Source organism: Symphalangus syndactylus, chromosome 13 (genome assembly GCF_028878055.3).
Source record: "Symphalangus syndactylus isolate Jambi chromosome 13, NHGRI_mSymSyn1-v2.1_pri, whole genome shotgun sequence".
Lineage (NCBI taxonomy): Eukaryota > Metazoa > Chordata > Mammalia > Primates > Hylobatidae > Symphalangus > Symphalangus syndactylus.
This window is the reverse complement of record NC_072435.2, coordinates 105,758,542-105,774,705: the sequence shown is the minus strand read 5'-3', so window position 1 is coordinate 105,774,705 and position 16,164 is coordinate 105,758,542. Positions and strand designations below refer to the sequence as shown.

At 40.9% G+C, this 16,164-nt stretch overlaps 1 protein-coding gene across 3 annotated transcripts in view; it reads right to left on the bottom strand.

Moving 5' to 3' along the window:
- Positions 1-1,686: 1,686 nt before the first annotated feature.
- IFT81 (intraflagellar transport 81) overlaps positions 1,687-16,164 on the bottom strand; it is a 105,813-nt gene continuing 91,335 nt past the window's right edge. For all 3 annotated transcript variants that reach the window (XM_055236365.2, XM_063614452.1, XM_055236368.2), the window contains 3 exons: positions 13,981-14,066; positions 10,899-10,944; positions 1,687-2,434 (listed from right to left, as the gene is read on the bottom strand). In XM_055236365.2, coding sequence (XP_055092340.1) covers positions 2,252-2,434; positions 10,899-10,944; positions 13,981-14,066 — 315 coding nt within the window. In that variant the 3' untranslated portion in view covers positions 1,687-2,251. The remainder of the gene's footprint in view (positions 2,435-10,898; positions 10,945-13,980; positions 14,067-16,164) is intronic.

The window sequence follows — 16,164 nt, the reverse complement described above, 5'->3', positions numbered from 1 at the left end:
AAAGAACTAACCTAAGATGGACGTGCTAACAATTTGAAATTTGAGTTTTCAAATCTAAAGGCAAGATATTTTGAAAAAGTACTGAAATTGAAATGAAGTAAAGCATGGCACATGAATTTGGTATCTTTCTAAGGGAAACCAAAGAAATCTTCAAGTACCTTGTCCAAATGAAGCAGAGATTGGAAGCACTTTGAACTCTTGAATTTCACTTTGAGTCTTGTGCTACATTTAATATGTGATATCTATATTCTATGACAATTTTTTTATATTTAAAATATCAGGCTGGGCGTGGTGGCTCATGCCTGTAACTGTAATCCCAGCACTTTAGGAGGCTGAGGTGGGTGGATCACTTGACCTTAGGAGTTCGAGACCAGCCTGGCCAACATGGTGAAACCCCGTCTCTACTAAAAATATAAAAACTAGCCAGGTGTGGTGGTGCATGCCTGTAATCCCAGCTACTCGCAAGGCTGAGGCAGGAGAATTGCTTGAATCTGGGAGGCAGAGGTTGCAGTGAGCTGAGATTGCGCCACTGTACTCCAACCTGGGCAACAGAGCAAGGGACTATCTCAAAGAAAAAATAAAATAAAATAAACAGTTCCCACAACTATCAGATTATTATTATTATATTATTATTATTATTTTTTGAGACAGAGTCTTGCTCTGTTGCCCAGGCTAGAGCACAGTGGCGTGATCTTGGCTCACTGCAAACTCCACGTCCCAGGTTCAAGTGATTCTCTAGCCTCAGCCTTCCAAGTAGCTGGGACCACAGGTGTGCCACCACACCTGGCTAATTTTTGTATTTTTTGTAGAGACAGGGTTTTGTCATGTTGCCCAGGCTGGTCTCGAACCCCTGATCTCAAATGATCTGCTTGCCTCAGCCTCCCAAAGTAGTGGAATTACAGGCATGAGCCACTGTGCCCAGCCTCGTTATTATATTATTAAATCTGTAATAGGCCAGGAATGAGTGGCTCATGCTTGTAATCCCAACACTTTGGGAGGCTGAGGTGGGCAGATCACCTGAGGTTGGTTGGGAGTTCAAGACCAGCCTGGTCAACATGGTGAAACCCTGTTTCTACTAAAAATACAAAAATTGGCCAGGTGTGGTGGCGGGCACCTGTAATCTCAGCTATTTGGGAGGTGGAGGCAGGAGGATTGCTTGAATCCCGGAAGTGGAGGTTGCAGTGAGCTGAGATCACACCACTGCACTCCAGCCTGGGCAACAGAGTGAGACTCCATCTCAAAAAAAAGAAAAAAAAATCTGTAATAGATTTTTGGTGAAAATAAGTAATAATGTGGCCAGGCGCAGAGGCTCATGCCTGTAATCCCAGCACTTTGGGAGGCCGAGGTGGGCGGATCATGAGGTCAGGAGATCGAGACCATCCTGGTTAACATGGTGAAACCCTGTCTCTACTAAAAATACAAAAAGTTAGCCAGGCATGGTGGTAGGCACCTGTAGTCCCAGCTACTTGGGAGGCTGAGGCAGGAGTATGGCGTGAACCCGGGAGGTGGAGATTGTAGTGAGCCAAGATCGCGACACTGCACTCCAGCCTGGGCAAAAGAGCGAGACTCTGTCTCAAAAAAAAAAAAAAAAAGAAAAAAAAGAAAAGAAGTAATAATCCTTCAATTTAATATTAGATGTTAATACTTACTTTAAAAAGAATAAATTTTTGACACAAGACAACTATACATTTTTTAAATAGACATGAAATACGTACCAAGTTTATTTGCCTTTAAATTATACAAACAGAATAAACATGTTAGTCAAAATATTAAATTTTCTTGCATTTTACAGAAGAAAAATAAATTGAAATGAAACTGCAGGAACTGCTAAACTTCAGATAAATGTTTCTTCAAAACAAGAGATATTCGTTCCTAAAAGATTCTTCTAAAGTTTTTTTAAAAGAGATTAAGAAAAACAGTAAGCCATTGGGTTATTACATTCTAAAAAAACTACATGTTTCTTAATGGACATACGTTTACATTTACAGATAGTAAACTTAGTTTCCTGTCTCATAAAACTCAGAAGACGCCAGTGATGTCTAAACTATGGAAAATAATAAAAGCCTCTTTTTCATGTGAAAAAACATTAAAACTAAACCTACCTCAACATTATTTTCTATGAAAACTTAATAAAGAATGGCTCATCTGAAAACAAAATGCTATACAAATCAGTTTCAAAAAAGAAATATGTTATGAGATTAGGCTTATAGCTAGTGGTATCAAGTAAAACCCCAAATGATGACACAAGAATTCACAGTATTAGCCGGTCCTCTCCTCCCTCCTGAATTACCTGACCAATGGAAGTTTGGCTTTGTTGTTTCAGAAAGCACTGTTTCTTACATTCCATTAATTGTTCCAAATCACGCCACATTTTTGCTTGTTTCATATTTGGACCATGACTTTCTCGTACAAATTTTTGTTTTTCCCGAAGTTTCTATCATTAAAAAAAAAACAAGAATAATTAAATCTCAGTTACAGGGGTTTATTTCTATTGCTATAGTCAGATGAATATGGTATGTTTTCTACAGTAGATAAATAATAGTTAGCTAAACCACATACTCTATAATGTATCAAAACTAAGATTATAAAAGTTAACTAAGGCCAGACACGGTGGCTCATGTCTGTAATCCTAGCACTTTGGGAGGCTGAGGCGGGCAGATCATGAGGTCAGGAGATCAAGATCTCTACTAACCCCGACACTAAGTCAAACTGTTTGCCTTTCTAGTTCTCCAAAAAAATACAAAAAAAAATTAGCCAGGCATAGGGGCGCACGCCTGTAGTCCCAGCTACTCAGGAGGCTGAGGCAGGAGAATAGCTTGAACCCGGGAGGCGGAGTTTGCAGTGAGCCGAGATCATGCCACTACACTCCAGCTTGGCAACAGAGCAAGACTCTGTCTCAAAGAAAATACAAAAAACAAAAACAAACTAACAAAAAAACCCACACAAAACTATAAAAGGAAGTGAGAGAAAAAGATAGTTAGGAAAGTGGAACAGTATCATGGTGTGAAAAGAAGAATGTAGAGTTTGGAAGTCAGAAGACTGCAGTTTTAATCTGGTTTTGTCTCCTCTAGTGGTAAGCAAGGCACTTAATTTTTTGGGACTTCAGTTTTCTCAATTATCAATTAAGGTTAATAGACCAGGCATGGTGTCTCATGACTGTAATCCCAGCACTTCGGGAGGCTGAGGCGGATAGATCACTTGAGGTTAGGAGTTCGAGACTGGCCTGATCAACATGGTGAAACCCTATCTCTACTAAAAATACAAAAATTAGCAGGGCATGGTGGCGTGTGCCTGTAGTCCCTGCTACTCAGGAGGCTGAGACAGGAGAATGGCTTGAATCTGGGAGGTGGAGGTTGCAGTGAGCTGCAATCGTGCCACTATGAGACTCTAAGTCAAACTGCTTGCCTTTCTAGTTCTCCAACGAAAACCAGCTAGGAGGATATACATGACATATTACTCAAGAATGTGTAGTTATAGCTCAGATAGCTTTAAAATAATTCATTTATTAGCCTAAGCCTGAGAAATGTCCACATTTTGTTTTAGAATTTCCATTTACATAAAAATTTCTCAAGAAACCAACAGGCTCAGTATATTCTATATACTAAAACCTAATACTTACTTATTCAGGATATAATTATGGAGCACCTGTTATATGTCAGGTATGCTTGGAGTTTCAAGTGGAAAACAGGATTCATGCTATATAGGTGGGCAGATCACCTGAAGTCAGGAGTTCGAGACCAGCCTGGCCAACATGGTGAAATCCCATCTCTACTAAAAATACAAAAATACAAAATACAAAAATTAGCCGGACATGGTGGCATGTGCCTGTAATTCCAGCTACTCAGAAGGCTGAGGCAGGAGAATTGCTTGAATCTGGAAGGTGGAGTGAGCCAACATCGTGCCACTGCACTCCAGCCTGGGCAACAGAGTGAGATTCTTTCTCTAGAAAATAAAAAATTAAGGTGAATAATAGGAGGCTGGGGGCTGGGCACGGTGGCTCACGCCTGTAATCCCAGCACTTTGGGAGGCCAAGGCAGGAGGATTGCTTGAGCCGGGGAGTTCAAGGCCTGCCTGGGTAACATGATACTCTGTCTCTACAAAAATAAAAATTAAAAAATTAGCTGGGCATGGTGGTGGCACGTGCCTGTAGTCCTAGCTAGTTGGGAGGCTGAGGTGGAAGGATCACTTGAGCCAGGAATTTGAGGCTGCAGTGAGCTATGCTCTCACCACTGCACTCCAGCCTGGGCAACAGAGCGAGACCCTGTCTCTTAAAAACAAAACAAAACAAAAAACCAAATCAAGGCTAATAATAGGGGAAAATAAAAGTATTTACTTGGTAAGATTATGTTTTCAAGTGACATAATAGATATTGAAATACTTGATAAGTTATCATGTATTATATATGTTCTTGTTATTAAATGTTGTATTCTATTCTATCCTGAAACAGTGTATACTCTATTTATGTCCAAATAAATCAAATTGTATGCACATATACTTCAGGGAGCAGGCCCAGTGATTACAAAAATAGTATACTATTAAATAAGCCAAAATCCTTCTCAGAATTGTTTTTGCTACTAACATCTTAGACGGTCCACCTGCCAAAACTGTTTTACTCATTGACTCTAAAATTTTAAACAGGAATAAAAGAATCTTCCATAAATTACAAAAATATACTTTGGTTCTATATTATGGCAAATTGAGGAAGGGTGACTGAAAGCAAGAGCAGACACAAAGTCAGAGACAATAAGTGACAGGGTAGGAAAAAAGAGAGAGAGAATCCAGCCTGGGCAACAAAGTGAGACCCCCTGTCTCAAAAAAAATTTTTTTTTAAATTAGTTGTGTATGGTGGCACATGCCTGTGGTCCCAGCTACTCAGGAGGCTGAGGCAAGAAGATCACTTGAGCCTGGGAACTCAAGGCTGCAGTGAGCTGTGACTGTGCCATTGCGCTCCAGCCCAGGTGACAGAGTGAGACTCTGTCTCAAAAAAAAAAAAAAAAAAGAAGAAGAAGAAGAAGAGAAGAAAAAGAAAAGAAGGGAATTCATTCATAATCCCATGTGCTAGAGACAACTACAGTTGACATTTTGGTAGAGAAGGTGATAGTGCACATAGAAGGAAACGCAGTGTGTCAGAAATACCTGTACTGACACCGAGGGTGAGAAAATCACCAAGAGGGACAGAAAAGCAAGCAGAGACACAGAGGCAGAGTGCAAAGGAACATCCTCATCCTTTCCTCTTTTAACATATGGTCAATATACTAGTTGATCTGAGACACAAATGAGAATGCTGGTAGTTGGTACTTGCCCAAATAAGAGGATTAACTAAGCTAAGGACCAGATTTAAACCACCCATTAAATACTGCCCACCCAGCTATGGACAATGAAAGCAAAGTTAACAGCAAACAGGAATAGAAAACAACACAAAATTTTAAAAATATAAATATAACCAGTAAATTTTTTGATGCAATATCTGGCATATTAATACATCTATTTAAGTTTATGTAACAAATAATGTATCTTACAACAAATATTTTATCCTTATAAACTAAAAAGTATTTAGAAAGGCCATTAAGGCAGACCAAGAATTTTAAGACTTCTGCACACGATTTTAAATTAAGGCACTACTTAACCTGTAACTTTTCTTATATCACTGGAATAATTTCCTTGTCAAAAAATCTTAACAACCTATAAAAGTTATTTAAAGAACCAAAGACAGGATGTAGGCACTGTCTGTGTCAGAAATATTAAATTTAATTTGCTTCATAACCATGTGTGTTTGAAACCTTTAACTTTATGAATACAACTGATGTTAGTATGTATATATTTTAAATCTTATTATCATTTACATTTGTTTACAGTTGCAATGTACAAAAATTACTAATCACGGATTTCATTGTTCTTTAAAGGAGGAGGTGGTGGTATAGAAGGGGGGAAACTCAGTTGGCCTGAGGAGGTCTATGGATGTCCAGTTTATATTGGCTTAGAGGGCTTAGACTATCATCACTTTGAAAGGCTAGGTTTGTTCTGTTTGCCTTGAAAATTTAGATCTACTCTAGAAGTTTGAGGATTAAGAAGCTTTGCTTCTTAAATGATACAGTCTGACATTTGGGGAATGAGCTAGTCATTGGTTCACTTGATTAAATATACTTGATATATTTTGAGACTCTCAAAAAAAAAACAAAAAAAGTCAATTTTGACAATCATATAAAATCCTACAAATCCAAAAATCTCTAGTTAAAATATTATACAAATGAATGTTTAAAATTTGATTCAAATATGTGCTTTCAAATATGAAAATTATTTCTTTTTTTCCTTTTAAGTATGGTGTGTCATCCCATAAGTGAAGTAAGGTACACAGAATTCACTATTCTCCCAGTAAATGGAGGAATCAGCTTCAAGAAGGCTTCCTTTTATTTTTTATTTATTTTCATTGATATAATGGTCATTCATTCACAAATCACAGGTGAACACTTTTTAGAGAAATGGCTAATTTCAGGTTTGAGACAGAAAATGTACAGTATGAAATTAGAACATTTTGCCACACCAGAAAACAAAGAAGCCATCAAAGTCTACTAGGATTTTTTCAAAAGGATTCAAAAACTGACTTAAAGAGGCTTCCACTGGCCAAATTTGAGTACGAATGGGACTAATAATCACAATAGATTGAAACATATCAAATGTGTTCAATCTAAAAGTCATAAGATTACTTTTGAAGGATGATAAAGAACCAACTCATCATTTTGAAAACCAGTAAATAGTGAATCAAGCAGTTATTCTACCTTTCTTATACGAATATAACTCGGTAAGTAAACAGAAGATAAGGAGAAGTTGCTCTTTACAAAATTATTCCAGCCAATCAATGAAGAACAAGTGACATAATCAGAATGTTACCACTGTGCAACTTCTAATGAATTAAGGATCTAGGAAATGATTATCAATGGCTGTCTACATCATAAGAAGAAAGCCTCCTGATAGAAGCACATACCACCATCTATGAAGTATTCTTGCCAAATATCAAAACATATTTAATCAAGCTTCTAGATCTAACTACCAATTCACAGGATATACTGGGGACAGAAGAAAGTGCTAATTGACACCAAAGGGTTACCAACAGCAAAGTTCAAAATGTTGAAAACCCACTAGGACAAATAACCAGTTTTTTTTTTCTTTTCAACAAATAAATTGTAAGGAAAAAATGATGGGGGAGTAACCTAGAGAAAGAGAGACTTAAGAGATATATAAGCTAATAACAATGTATGGACTCTTATTAGGATCCTGATTCAAACAAATAAATCATGGTGAAGTTTGAACATTGGGTATTGGATGTTATGTAATTATTTTAAATTCTTTTTGGTAGGATAATGGTATTGTGGTTATGTTCAAAAAGAGTGCTTATGATACATACTGAAATGCGATGAGATAAAATAAGAAGTCTGAGATGTGCTTAAAAATAATTTAGAAAAAAAATTTGGGGCAGGTACTGGACGAGATTATAGACAAAACAAGGCTGGCCACGAATTTAATGATTAGAGTTGGATGATGGATATATATGGATTGATTAAAATATAGTTTTGAAAATGTCCATAATAAAGGCTATCATTTTTTTTCTTTGAGATGGAGTTTTGCTCTTGTTTCCCAGGCTGGAGTGCAATGGTGATCTCTGCTCACTGCAACCTCCACCTCCTGGGTTCAAGCAATTCTCCTGCCTCAGCCTCCTGAGTAGCTGGGATTACAGGTGCCTGCCACCATGCCAGTTAGTTTTTTGTATTTTTAGTAGAGACGGGGTTTCACTATGTTGACCAGGCTGGTCTTGAACTCCTGACTTCAGGTGACCCACCCACCTTGGCCTCCCAAAGTGCTAGGATTACAGGCATGAGCCACTGCACCTGGGCTGTTTTTCTGTTTTTGTTTTTGTTTTTAAGATACAGTTTCACTCTGTCGCACAGGCTGGAGTGCAATGGCGTGATCTTGGCTCACTACAACCTCTGGGTTCAAGTGATTCTCATGCCTCAGTCTCCCGAGTAGCTAGGATCACAGGCACATGCCACCACGCCTGGCTAATTTTTGTATTATTACTAGAGATGAGGTTTCGCCATGTTGGCCAGACTGGTCTCAAACTCCTGACCTCAAGTGATCTGCCTGCCTTGGCCTCCCAAAGTGCTGGGTTATAGTCATGAGACACTGCGCCCAGCCAAGTTTTTTTTTTTTTTTTTAAATAAGGAACATATCACCTTTATTTACCAATTACTCCATTGTGTTCTATACCATTTGTTTTCTTAAGTTTACTTATAGGTTTCTAGGAGCTAATTCATCTTTCAAGTACAAGCATAGATAGACACACATATGTTTTTAATAATGATTCAAACCAGGAAAACGTAAATAAGAGTGAATAACTTTGCCATCACCAATTTATTGAGTCATACCAGTAGCTAAACTGTACAAATATATATTAAGATGGAAATGAAGCCATATTTTTTATTTGTATTTTAAGAATGGACAAACTTCAATAAATATATAATCATTTACAGGTTTCAGAATATTTGAACAATGAAATTAGACATCTATATATAGTTAGTATTTTAAAAGAAAAATTGCAGCTAAACAATCCCTACCTATGATGCTACAAACTTAGAAAACCTAGTAAGTAGGCTGGGCGCAGTGGCTTGTGCCTGTAATCCCAGCACTTTGGGAGGCCAAGGTGGATGGACTGCTTGGGCTCAGGAGTTTGAGACCAGCCTGGGCAACATGGCGAAACCCCATCTCTACAAAAAATACAAAAAAATTAGCCAGGCGTGGTAGTGCACTCCTGCAGTCCCAGCTACTGGGGATGCTGAGGCGGGAGAATCGTTTGAGCCTGGGAGGCAGAGGATGCAGTGAGCCGAGATTGCACCACTGCACTCCAGCCTGGGTAACAGCGTGAGACCCTTCCCTAATATATTGCCAAAAAAAAAAAAAAAGAAAACCTAATACGAAGTCCAGGTGTCGTGGCTCGTGCCTGTAATCCCAGCACTTTCGGAGGCCAAGGTGGGAGGATCACTTGAGCCCAGGAGTTTCAAGAGCCTGGGCAATATGATGAAACCCCATCTCTACAAAAAAATACAAAAATTAGCTGGGCATGGTGGCATGCTCCTGTAGTCCCAGCTATTCAGGAGGCTGAGGTGGGAGGATCGCTTGAGTATGGGGAGGCCAAGGCTGCAGTGAGCTGAGATTGTGCCACTGCAATCCAGCCAGCCTAGGTGACAGAGTGAGACTCTGTCTCGAAAAAAAAAGAAAAAGATTTTGAACACTAGGTATCGGATGTTAACATCCAATTGTTATTGTTTAACAATATAATTATTATTAAATTATTTTTGGTATGATATTTTGGTATGATAATGGTAGGAAACATTTTTTTTTCACTCTGTCACCCAGGCTGGCTGGAGTGCAGTGGCATGATCTCGGCTCACTGCAGCATTGCCTCCCCAGGCTGAAGCAATCTTACCACCTTAGCCTCCCGAGTAGCTGCAACTACAGGTGCTGGCCACCTTGCCTGGCTAATTTTTGTATTTTTTGTAGAGATTGGGTCTTGCCATGTTGCCCAGGCTGATCTCAAACTGCTGGGTTCAAACAACCCTCCCACCTCAGCCTCCCAAAATTCTGGGATTACAAACAGGTATGGGCCACTTTGCCTGGCCAGAAAACATTTTCAATAGCGAAACTAAAGAAACAGAAAAAATGTTGTATAGTGAAACACAGTTAGTCTTCATTATGCAATATAGACTTAAAATCAATGAAGATGATCTCATAACTCATCTAAATCAATCTAGGTAATTTAATTTTTAAATTTCTCATCTACGTATTTCAGTTTAAATACGAGGAAATGAACTCTAAAGTGATTAGAGGGCTTGTTTAGAATCACAAGCCTAAGAGTGAAGCCAAGTCACTTGATGACTGGTCATCTTTCCTCTGAATTATTAGTTAGTATACTTTTTTCTTTTTTTCTCCTAAGAATGCAAAGCTGGTGTCTTTGTTAAATTGGTGGCTTTATGAAGTCAGCTAGAATAACTAATCAGTTGATCATTTAAGTCCTGATGGTCAAGGCCATAACTTACTCTCTACCACTTCTAGGAGTGGCTCAGAGAACTAAGAACAATAATTATACAGTCCTATTTCAGTTGCCATCAGATAACTCTGGCAGGAGGGAGCTGAGTATCTCAAGCAAGGTTTTTCAGTTGTTTGTATTAAATAAATCAATGTTTGTAAAGGGCTTAGACTAGGGCCTAGAACTTTGTGTTTATTAAATAAAGTAAATGAATAAATTTACACCTATCTCATAAAGAGATATCTGAGAATAATTTTTTTTTTTTTTTTGAGATGGAGTATCGCTCTGTCACCCAGGCTAGAGTGCAATGGCGCAATCTCGGCTCACTGCAACCTTTGCCTCCCTGGTTCAAGGGATTCCCCTGCCTCAGGCTCCAGAGTAGCTGGGATTATAGGCGCCTGCCATCACACCTGGCTGATTTTTGTATTTTTCATAGAGACGGGGTTTCACCATGTTGGCCAGGCTGGTCTTAAGCTCCTGATCTCAACTGATCCACCGGCCTTGGCCTTCCAAAGTGCTGGGATTACAGGCATGAGCCACCGTGCCCAGCCTGAGGATAATCTGAAAACTATAATGCAGAACATTATCATGAACTGTCTGTGATTTAAAAATAGATAATTTTTTCTTTCAAAAATCCATTGTGTCTTTATTTCTGTAAAACTAATTCTTAAGGAAGTCTTCCATCTTTAAAAAGAATGAACAATTTCCCCTCAAAAACTGTACTATGACCTTTTGAAAAGAATGACAGTCATAAACCATGTACAGTAGTGAAAGCCTGAATCAGTTAGACACATTTAAAAAAATAAATAATAATTCTTACCTTTCCAAGGTTTTCTTGTTCAGCAATATTTTTGGTATACTGTTCCCTAGGGAGTCAACACAATGATTTACTTTCAGTTTACTTCAAATGATTTGATCATACAAGTGAATTATAAATTGATATATCTATCTAAAATACACTAGGCAATATAGTTTAGGGTACTGGAGTCAGAATGAAACACATTATCAAATTCTTTGTCTTTCCCCATCTTTAGTTAGTTCTTCAAGTAAATAGTAATTTAAGGAAAAAAAAGAAAGCAAAACATTCCATAGGAAATTAAGATAATTAAATTTTAAATACTATTTCTGGTTAATCTACCCTCAAAACAATGGCAACCCATTTGCTTAAATTACACATTGTTTTTGAAGAGGTTTGTAGAAAGGAGAAAGGATATACATTTTAAATAAACATTAAGTAGCACATAATCTTGCAATTCTACTTCTAGGAAGTCATCCTACAAAAATATCCCATAACTTAAATAAACATAAAAGCAGACTATTTATTTCATCAATGCTTATAATAGTGAAAATATGCAAACAAACTAAATGTTTATAGATGGGAAAATGTTTAAGCAAATTACGGCATATCTATTCAAACAAATAACAAGGAGTTATACAAAAGAATGAGGTAAATCTATAAATACTGAAGTGGAAAATATTCTAGATCAAGAGAAAAACAGTATATGTAGTTTAATCTTTTTTTTTCCTTTGAGACAAGGTCTCACTCTGTTGCCCAGGTTGGAGTGCAGTGGCATGATCACACCTCATTGTAGCCTCCATCTCCCTGGCCCAAGCGAATCTCCCACTTCAGCCTCCCAGGTACTGGGATTACAGACATGTGTTGCCATATTGGGCTAATTTTTTTGTATTTTTTTGGTAGACATAGGGTTTTGCCATGTTGCCCAGGCTGGTCTTGAACTCTGGGGCTCAAGCAATTGGCTCATCTCAGCCTCCCAAATGCTGGGATTACAGATGTGAGCCACCACACCCAGGTGCAGTTTAATCTTATTTTTATATACATATGTGTGTATACACACATACATATAACATTTCCCATGCATTAACTAACACACATATATACAGATGTATCAGCAAACACATGGGAAAAGAATATGGCTCAATGTACACCAAAGTATTAACAGTAGACATTTCTGAGGCATAGCAATATGGACAACATTCAACTTCCGTGCACACTACTTCATAATGGTTACTGTTGTTTTTACAAGTATTTCTTTTGCAAGCTAAAAAAATAATTTTAATGTAAAAATTAAAAACATAATAACATTGTATTTTATTTGTAAACAAAATTATATTTCAATACTATTTAAGACAAAATGTGAGATTTAAAGCAGGTGACATGTTAAGGATAAAGACTGAAGGCTGGGGCTGGGTGCAGTGGCTCACGCCTGTAATCCCAGCACTCTGGGAGGCTGAGGAGGGCGGTTCACTTGAGGTCAGGAGTTTGAGACCAACCTGGCTAACATGGTGAAACCCCATTTCTACAAAAATACAAATATATAAACTACAAAAATACAAATAACAAAAATTAGCCAAACGTGGTGGCGTGTGCCTGTAATCCCAGCTACTTGGGAGGCTGAGGCAGGAGAATATGCTTGAACCTAGGAGGCGGAGGTTGCAGTGAGCTGAGATCGTGCCACTGCACTCCAGCCTGGGTGACAGAGCAAGACTCCGTCTCAAAAAAAAAAAGAAATCTGGCTAGAAGACAGATCAAAAAATGAATAGTTCAAGAGCAATTATTTCCTTCTTTACTATTTATATCGATAACTTTGGAAGAAATAGAACTTAATTTATAAAAATTTTTATTTTTTAAGAACAAATTTAACTTTTCTCATTTCTTATCATTGGCCATACAGATTTATATGAACGAAGTTTACATACAATGAAAGAATATGAATAAGAACATTTTTAGTTTAATATGTTAGAGTATTAGAAAAAACACTGCTCTATTTATACAGTATTTTCAGTCTGGCTTGCATTCTAGTGCTGCATTACATTGAAAAAAAATTCAGATTCTGAAAGACACTCTATTTCTTAGATTCCTTTTTTTTTTTTTTTTTTTTAAAAGACAGAGTCTCCCTCTGTCGCTCAGGCTGGAATGCAGTGGCGTGATTTCAGCTTACTGCAGCCCCTGCTCCCTGGGGTTCAAGCGATTCCCATGCCTCAGCCTCCTGAGTAGCTGGGACTACGGGCACCCACCACCATGCCCAGCCTCTTTTTATAACATTAATGTACATGCCACTCAAAATCTCAATGCAATCTAGAATAAACGTGAGTCCTATATTTTATCTGAATTTTTACTGAATAGTAATAGCAAAACATTTAACATTTGAATTGTGATGAGGAGCAAATAAGGCTTATGTTGTTCAATGACAGCATTTTATCACAGCTAGCAATTCAACCATAAATGTGTTTTTTTTAGGCAGGATTTGATTTATTACAGTACGCCACAAGCTGGGATTGCAAAAAAAGCACCATATAAGGACTAAGTAGTATTTATATATCCTTCTTGAAGACTGGTACACTGCAATCACACAGTTTCCAGCTAAAATGCAGTCATCACACTGCACAATTAGCAGGCAGATGACTAGAGTCTAGGCCATGTGGGACTTTAAAAAGAGATCAACTTTACTGCTTATGACAAAGCAATTATGAAATTATATATATTCCTAGGTGGGGGGGAATGAAGAGTTATTGCTTAATGGTTACAAGAGTTTTTGTTTGGGATAATGAAAAATTTTGTAAATATACAGTGGTGATGGCTGTACAATATTGTGAATGTAATCAATGCCAATGAACTGTACACTTAAAAATGGGTAAAGTGGCAAATTTTATGTTTTATATATTTTACCACAGTCAAAAAGTAAGCAAGCAAGAAATAAAATCATATGTATTCCTACTTAGCAGGGCTAAAATATCTAGATGTTTAGTAAGATTTAGTATTAAATAATATCTTAGTGTCTACTTACTTAAATATGCTAAATTTGTATAATTCTATCTTATTTATAAAACTTTTATTGGTGAAAATATTAAGTATCTCAATATAAAACAACAAAATTACTTGCCTAATTGCCTTTCTTTTTTCTTGTTGATCAGACGAGATATATGCCTTCATCTCATCAGTAGCACGGCGAAGTTGAACTTCTAGGTTCTAAATAGAAAGACTCAAGTTTTTTTTTTATTTTTTTTTATTTTTTTTTTATTTTTTATTAATTTTTTTTGCATACAAAAACAATAAACATTTTCTAAAAATACATACAAACAAAAAGATGCGTATCAAACATATTAGGAAGGTTGCACATGGGAAGTCGGGGAATAGAAATGGGGGTGGGAGTTAAAATAAATGAGAGAGGGACTTTATATGGATCAGTGATAATAACTCAATCCTCTATTTGACAAAGAAGAGGGAGAAGGAAGAGGAAGAAAAAGAAAGTGGGATAAAGGATCAGAAAGGGAGGAAAATAGAAAAAATTAGAGTATGACTCCAGGGTAGACCTGTTTTGTTGTCATTGAGTTGGTTGGTTGGTTTGTCTGTTGTATTCTTCATGTTTCGCCAAGTTGGCCAGACTGGTCTCGAACTCCTAGCCCGAAGTGATCAACCCGCCTCGCCCCCCAGAGTGCCGGGACCACAGGCGTGAGCCACCACGTCCAGCCCCCACATTGCTTCTGGCCTCCGTGGTAGACCTCCCAGACGGAGCGGCCAGGCAGAGGAGCTCCTCACTTCTACCCAGACACGGGGCGGCCGGGCAGAGGGGCTCCTCACTTCCCAGACGGGGCGGCCAGGCAGAGACGCTCCTCACTTCTTCCCAGACGATAGGTGGCCGGGCAGAGGCGCTCCTCACTTCCCAGACGATGGGTGGTCGGGCAGAGGTGCTCCCCACCTCCCAGACGATGGGTGGCCGGGCAGAGGCGCTCCTCACTTCCCAGACGATGGGCGGCCGGGCAGAGGCGCTCCTCACCTCCCAGACGATGGGTGGCCGGGCAGAGGCACTCCTCACTTCCCAGATGGGGCAGCCGGGCAGAGGCGCTCCTCACTTTCCAGACGATGGGTGGCCGGGCAGAGGCGCTCCTCACCTCCCAGACGATGGGTGGCCGGGCAGAGACGCTCCTCACCTCCCAGACGATGGGTGGCCGGGCAGAGGCGCTCCTCACCTCCCAGACGGGGCGGCCGGGCAGAGGCGCTCCTCACTTCTTCCCGGACAGGGCGGCCGGGCAGAGGCACTCCTCACTTCTTCCCGACGGTGCGGCCGGGCAGAGGCGCTCCTCACTTCCTCCCGGACGGGGCAGCCGGGCAGAGGCGCTCCTCACTTCTTCCCGGACGGGGCGGCCGGGCAGAGGCGCTCCTCACTTCTACCTGGACGGGGCGGCCGGGCAGAGGCGCTCCTCACTTCCCAGACGGTGGGTGGCCGGGCAGAGGCGCTCCTCACTTCCCAGACGATGGGTGGCTGTGCAGAGGCGCTCCTCACTTCTTCCGGGATGGGGCGACTGGGCAGAGGCGCTCCTCATTTCTTCCCGGACGGGGCGGCCGGGCAGAGGCGCTCCTCACTTCCCAGACGGGGCGGCCGGGCAGAGGCGCTCCTCACTTCTTCCCGGACGGGGCGGCCGGGCAGAGGCGCTCCTCACTTCTTCCCGGACGGGGCGGCCGGGCAGAGGCGCTCCTCACTTCTTCCCGGACGGGGCGGCCGGGCAGAGGCGCTCCTCACTTCTTCCCGGACGGGGCGGCCGGGCAGAGGCGCTCCTCACTTCTTCCCGGACGGGGCGGCCGGGCAGAGGCGCTCCTCACTTCTTCCCGGACAGGGCGGCCGGGCACAGGCGCTCCTCACTTCCTCCCGGACGGGGCGGCCGGGCAGAGGCGCTCCTCACCTCCCAGACGATGGGAGGCCGGGCAGAGGCGCTCCTCACTTCCCAGATGATAGGTGGCCGGGCAGAGGCGCTCCTCATTTCCCAGACGGGGCGGCCGGGCAGAGGCGCTCCTCACTTCCCAGACGGGGCGGCCGGGCAGAGGCGCTCCTCACTTCCCAGACGATGGGTGGCCGGGCAGAGGCGCTCCTCACTTCCCAGACGATGGGTAGCCGGGCAGAGGCGCTCCTCACTTCCCAGACGGTGGGTGGCCGGGCAGAGGCGCTCCTCACTTCCCAGACGGTGGGTGGCCGGGCAGAGGCGCTCCTCACTTCCCAGACGGTGGGTGGCCGGGCAGAGGCGCTCCTCACTTCCCAGACGGTGGGTGGCCGGGCAGAGGCGCTCCTCAC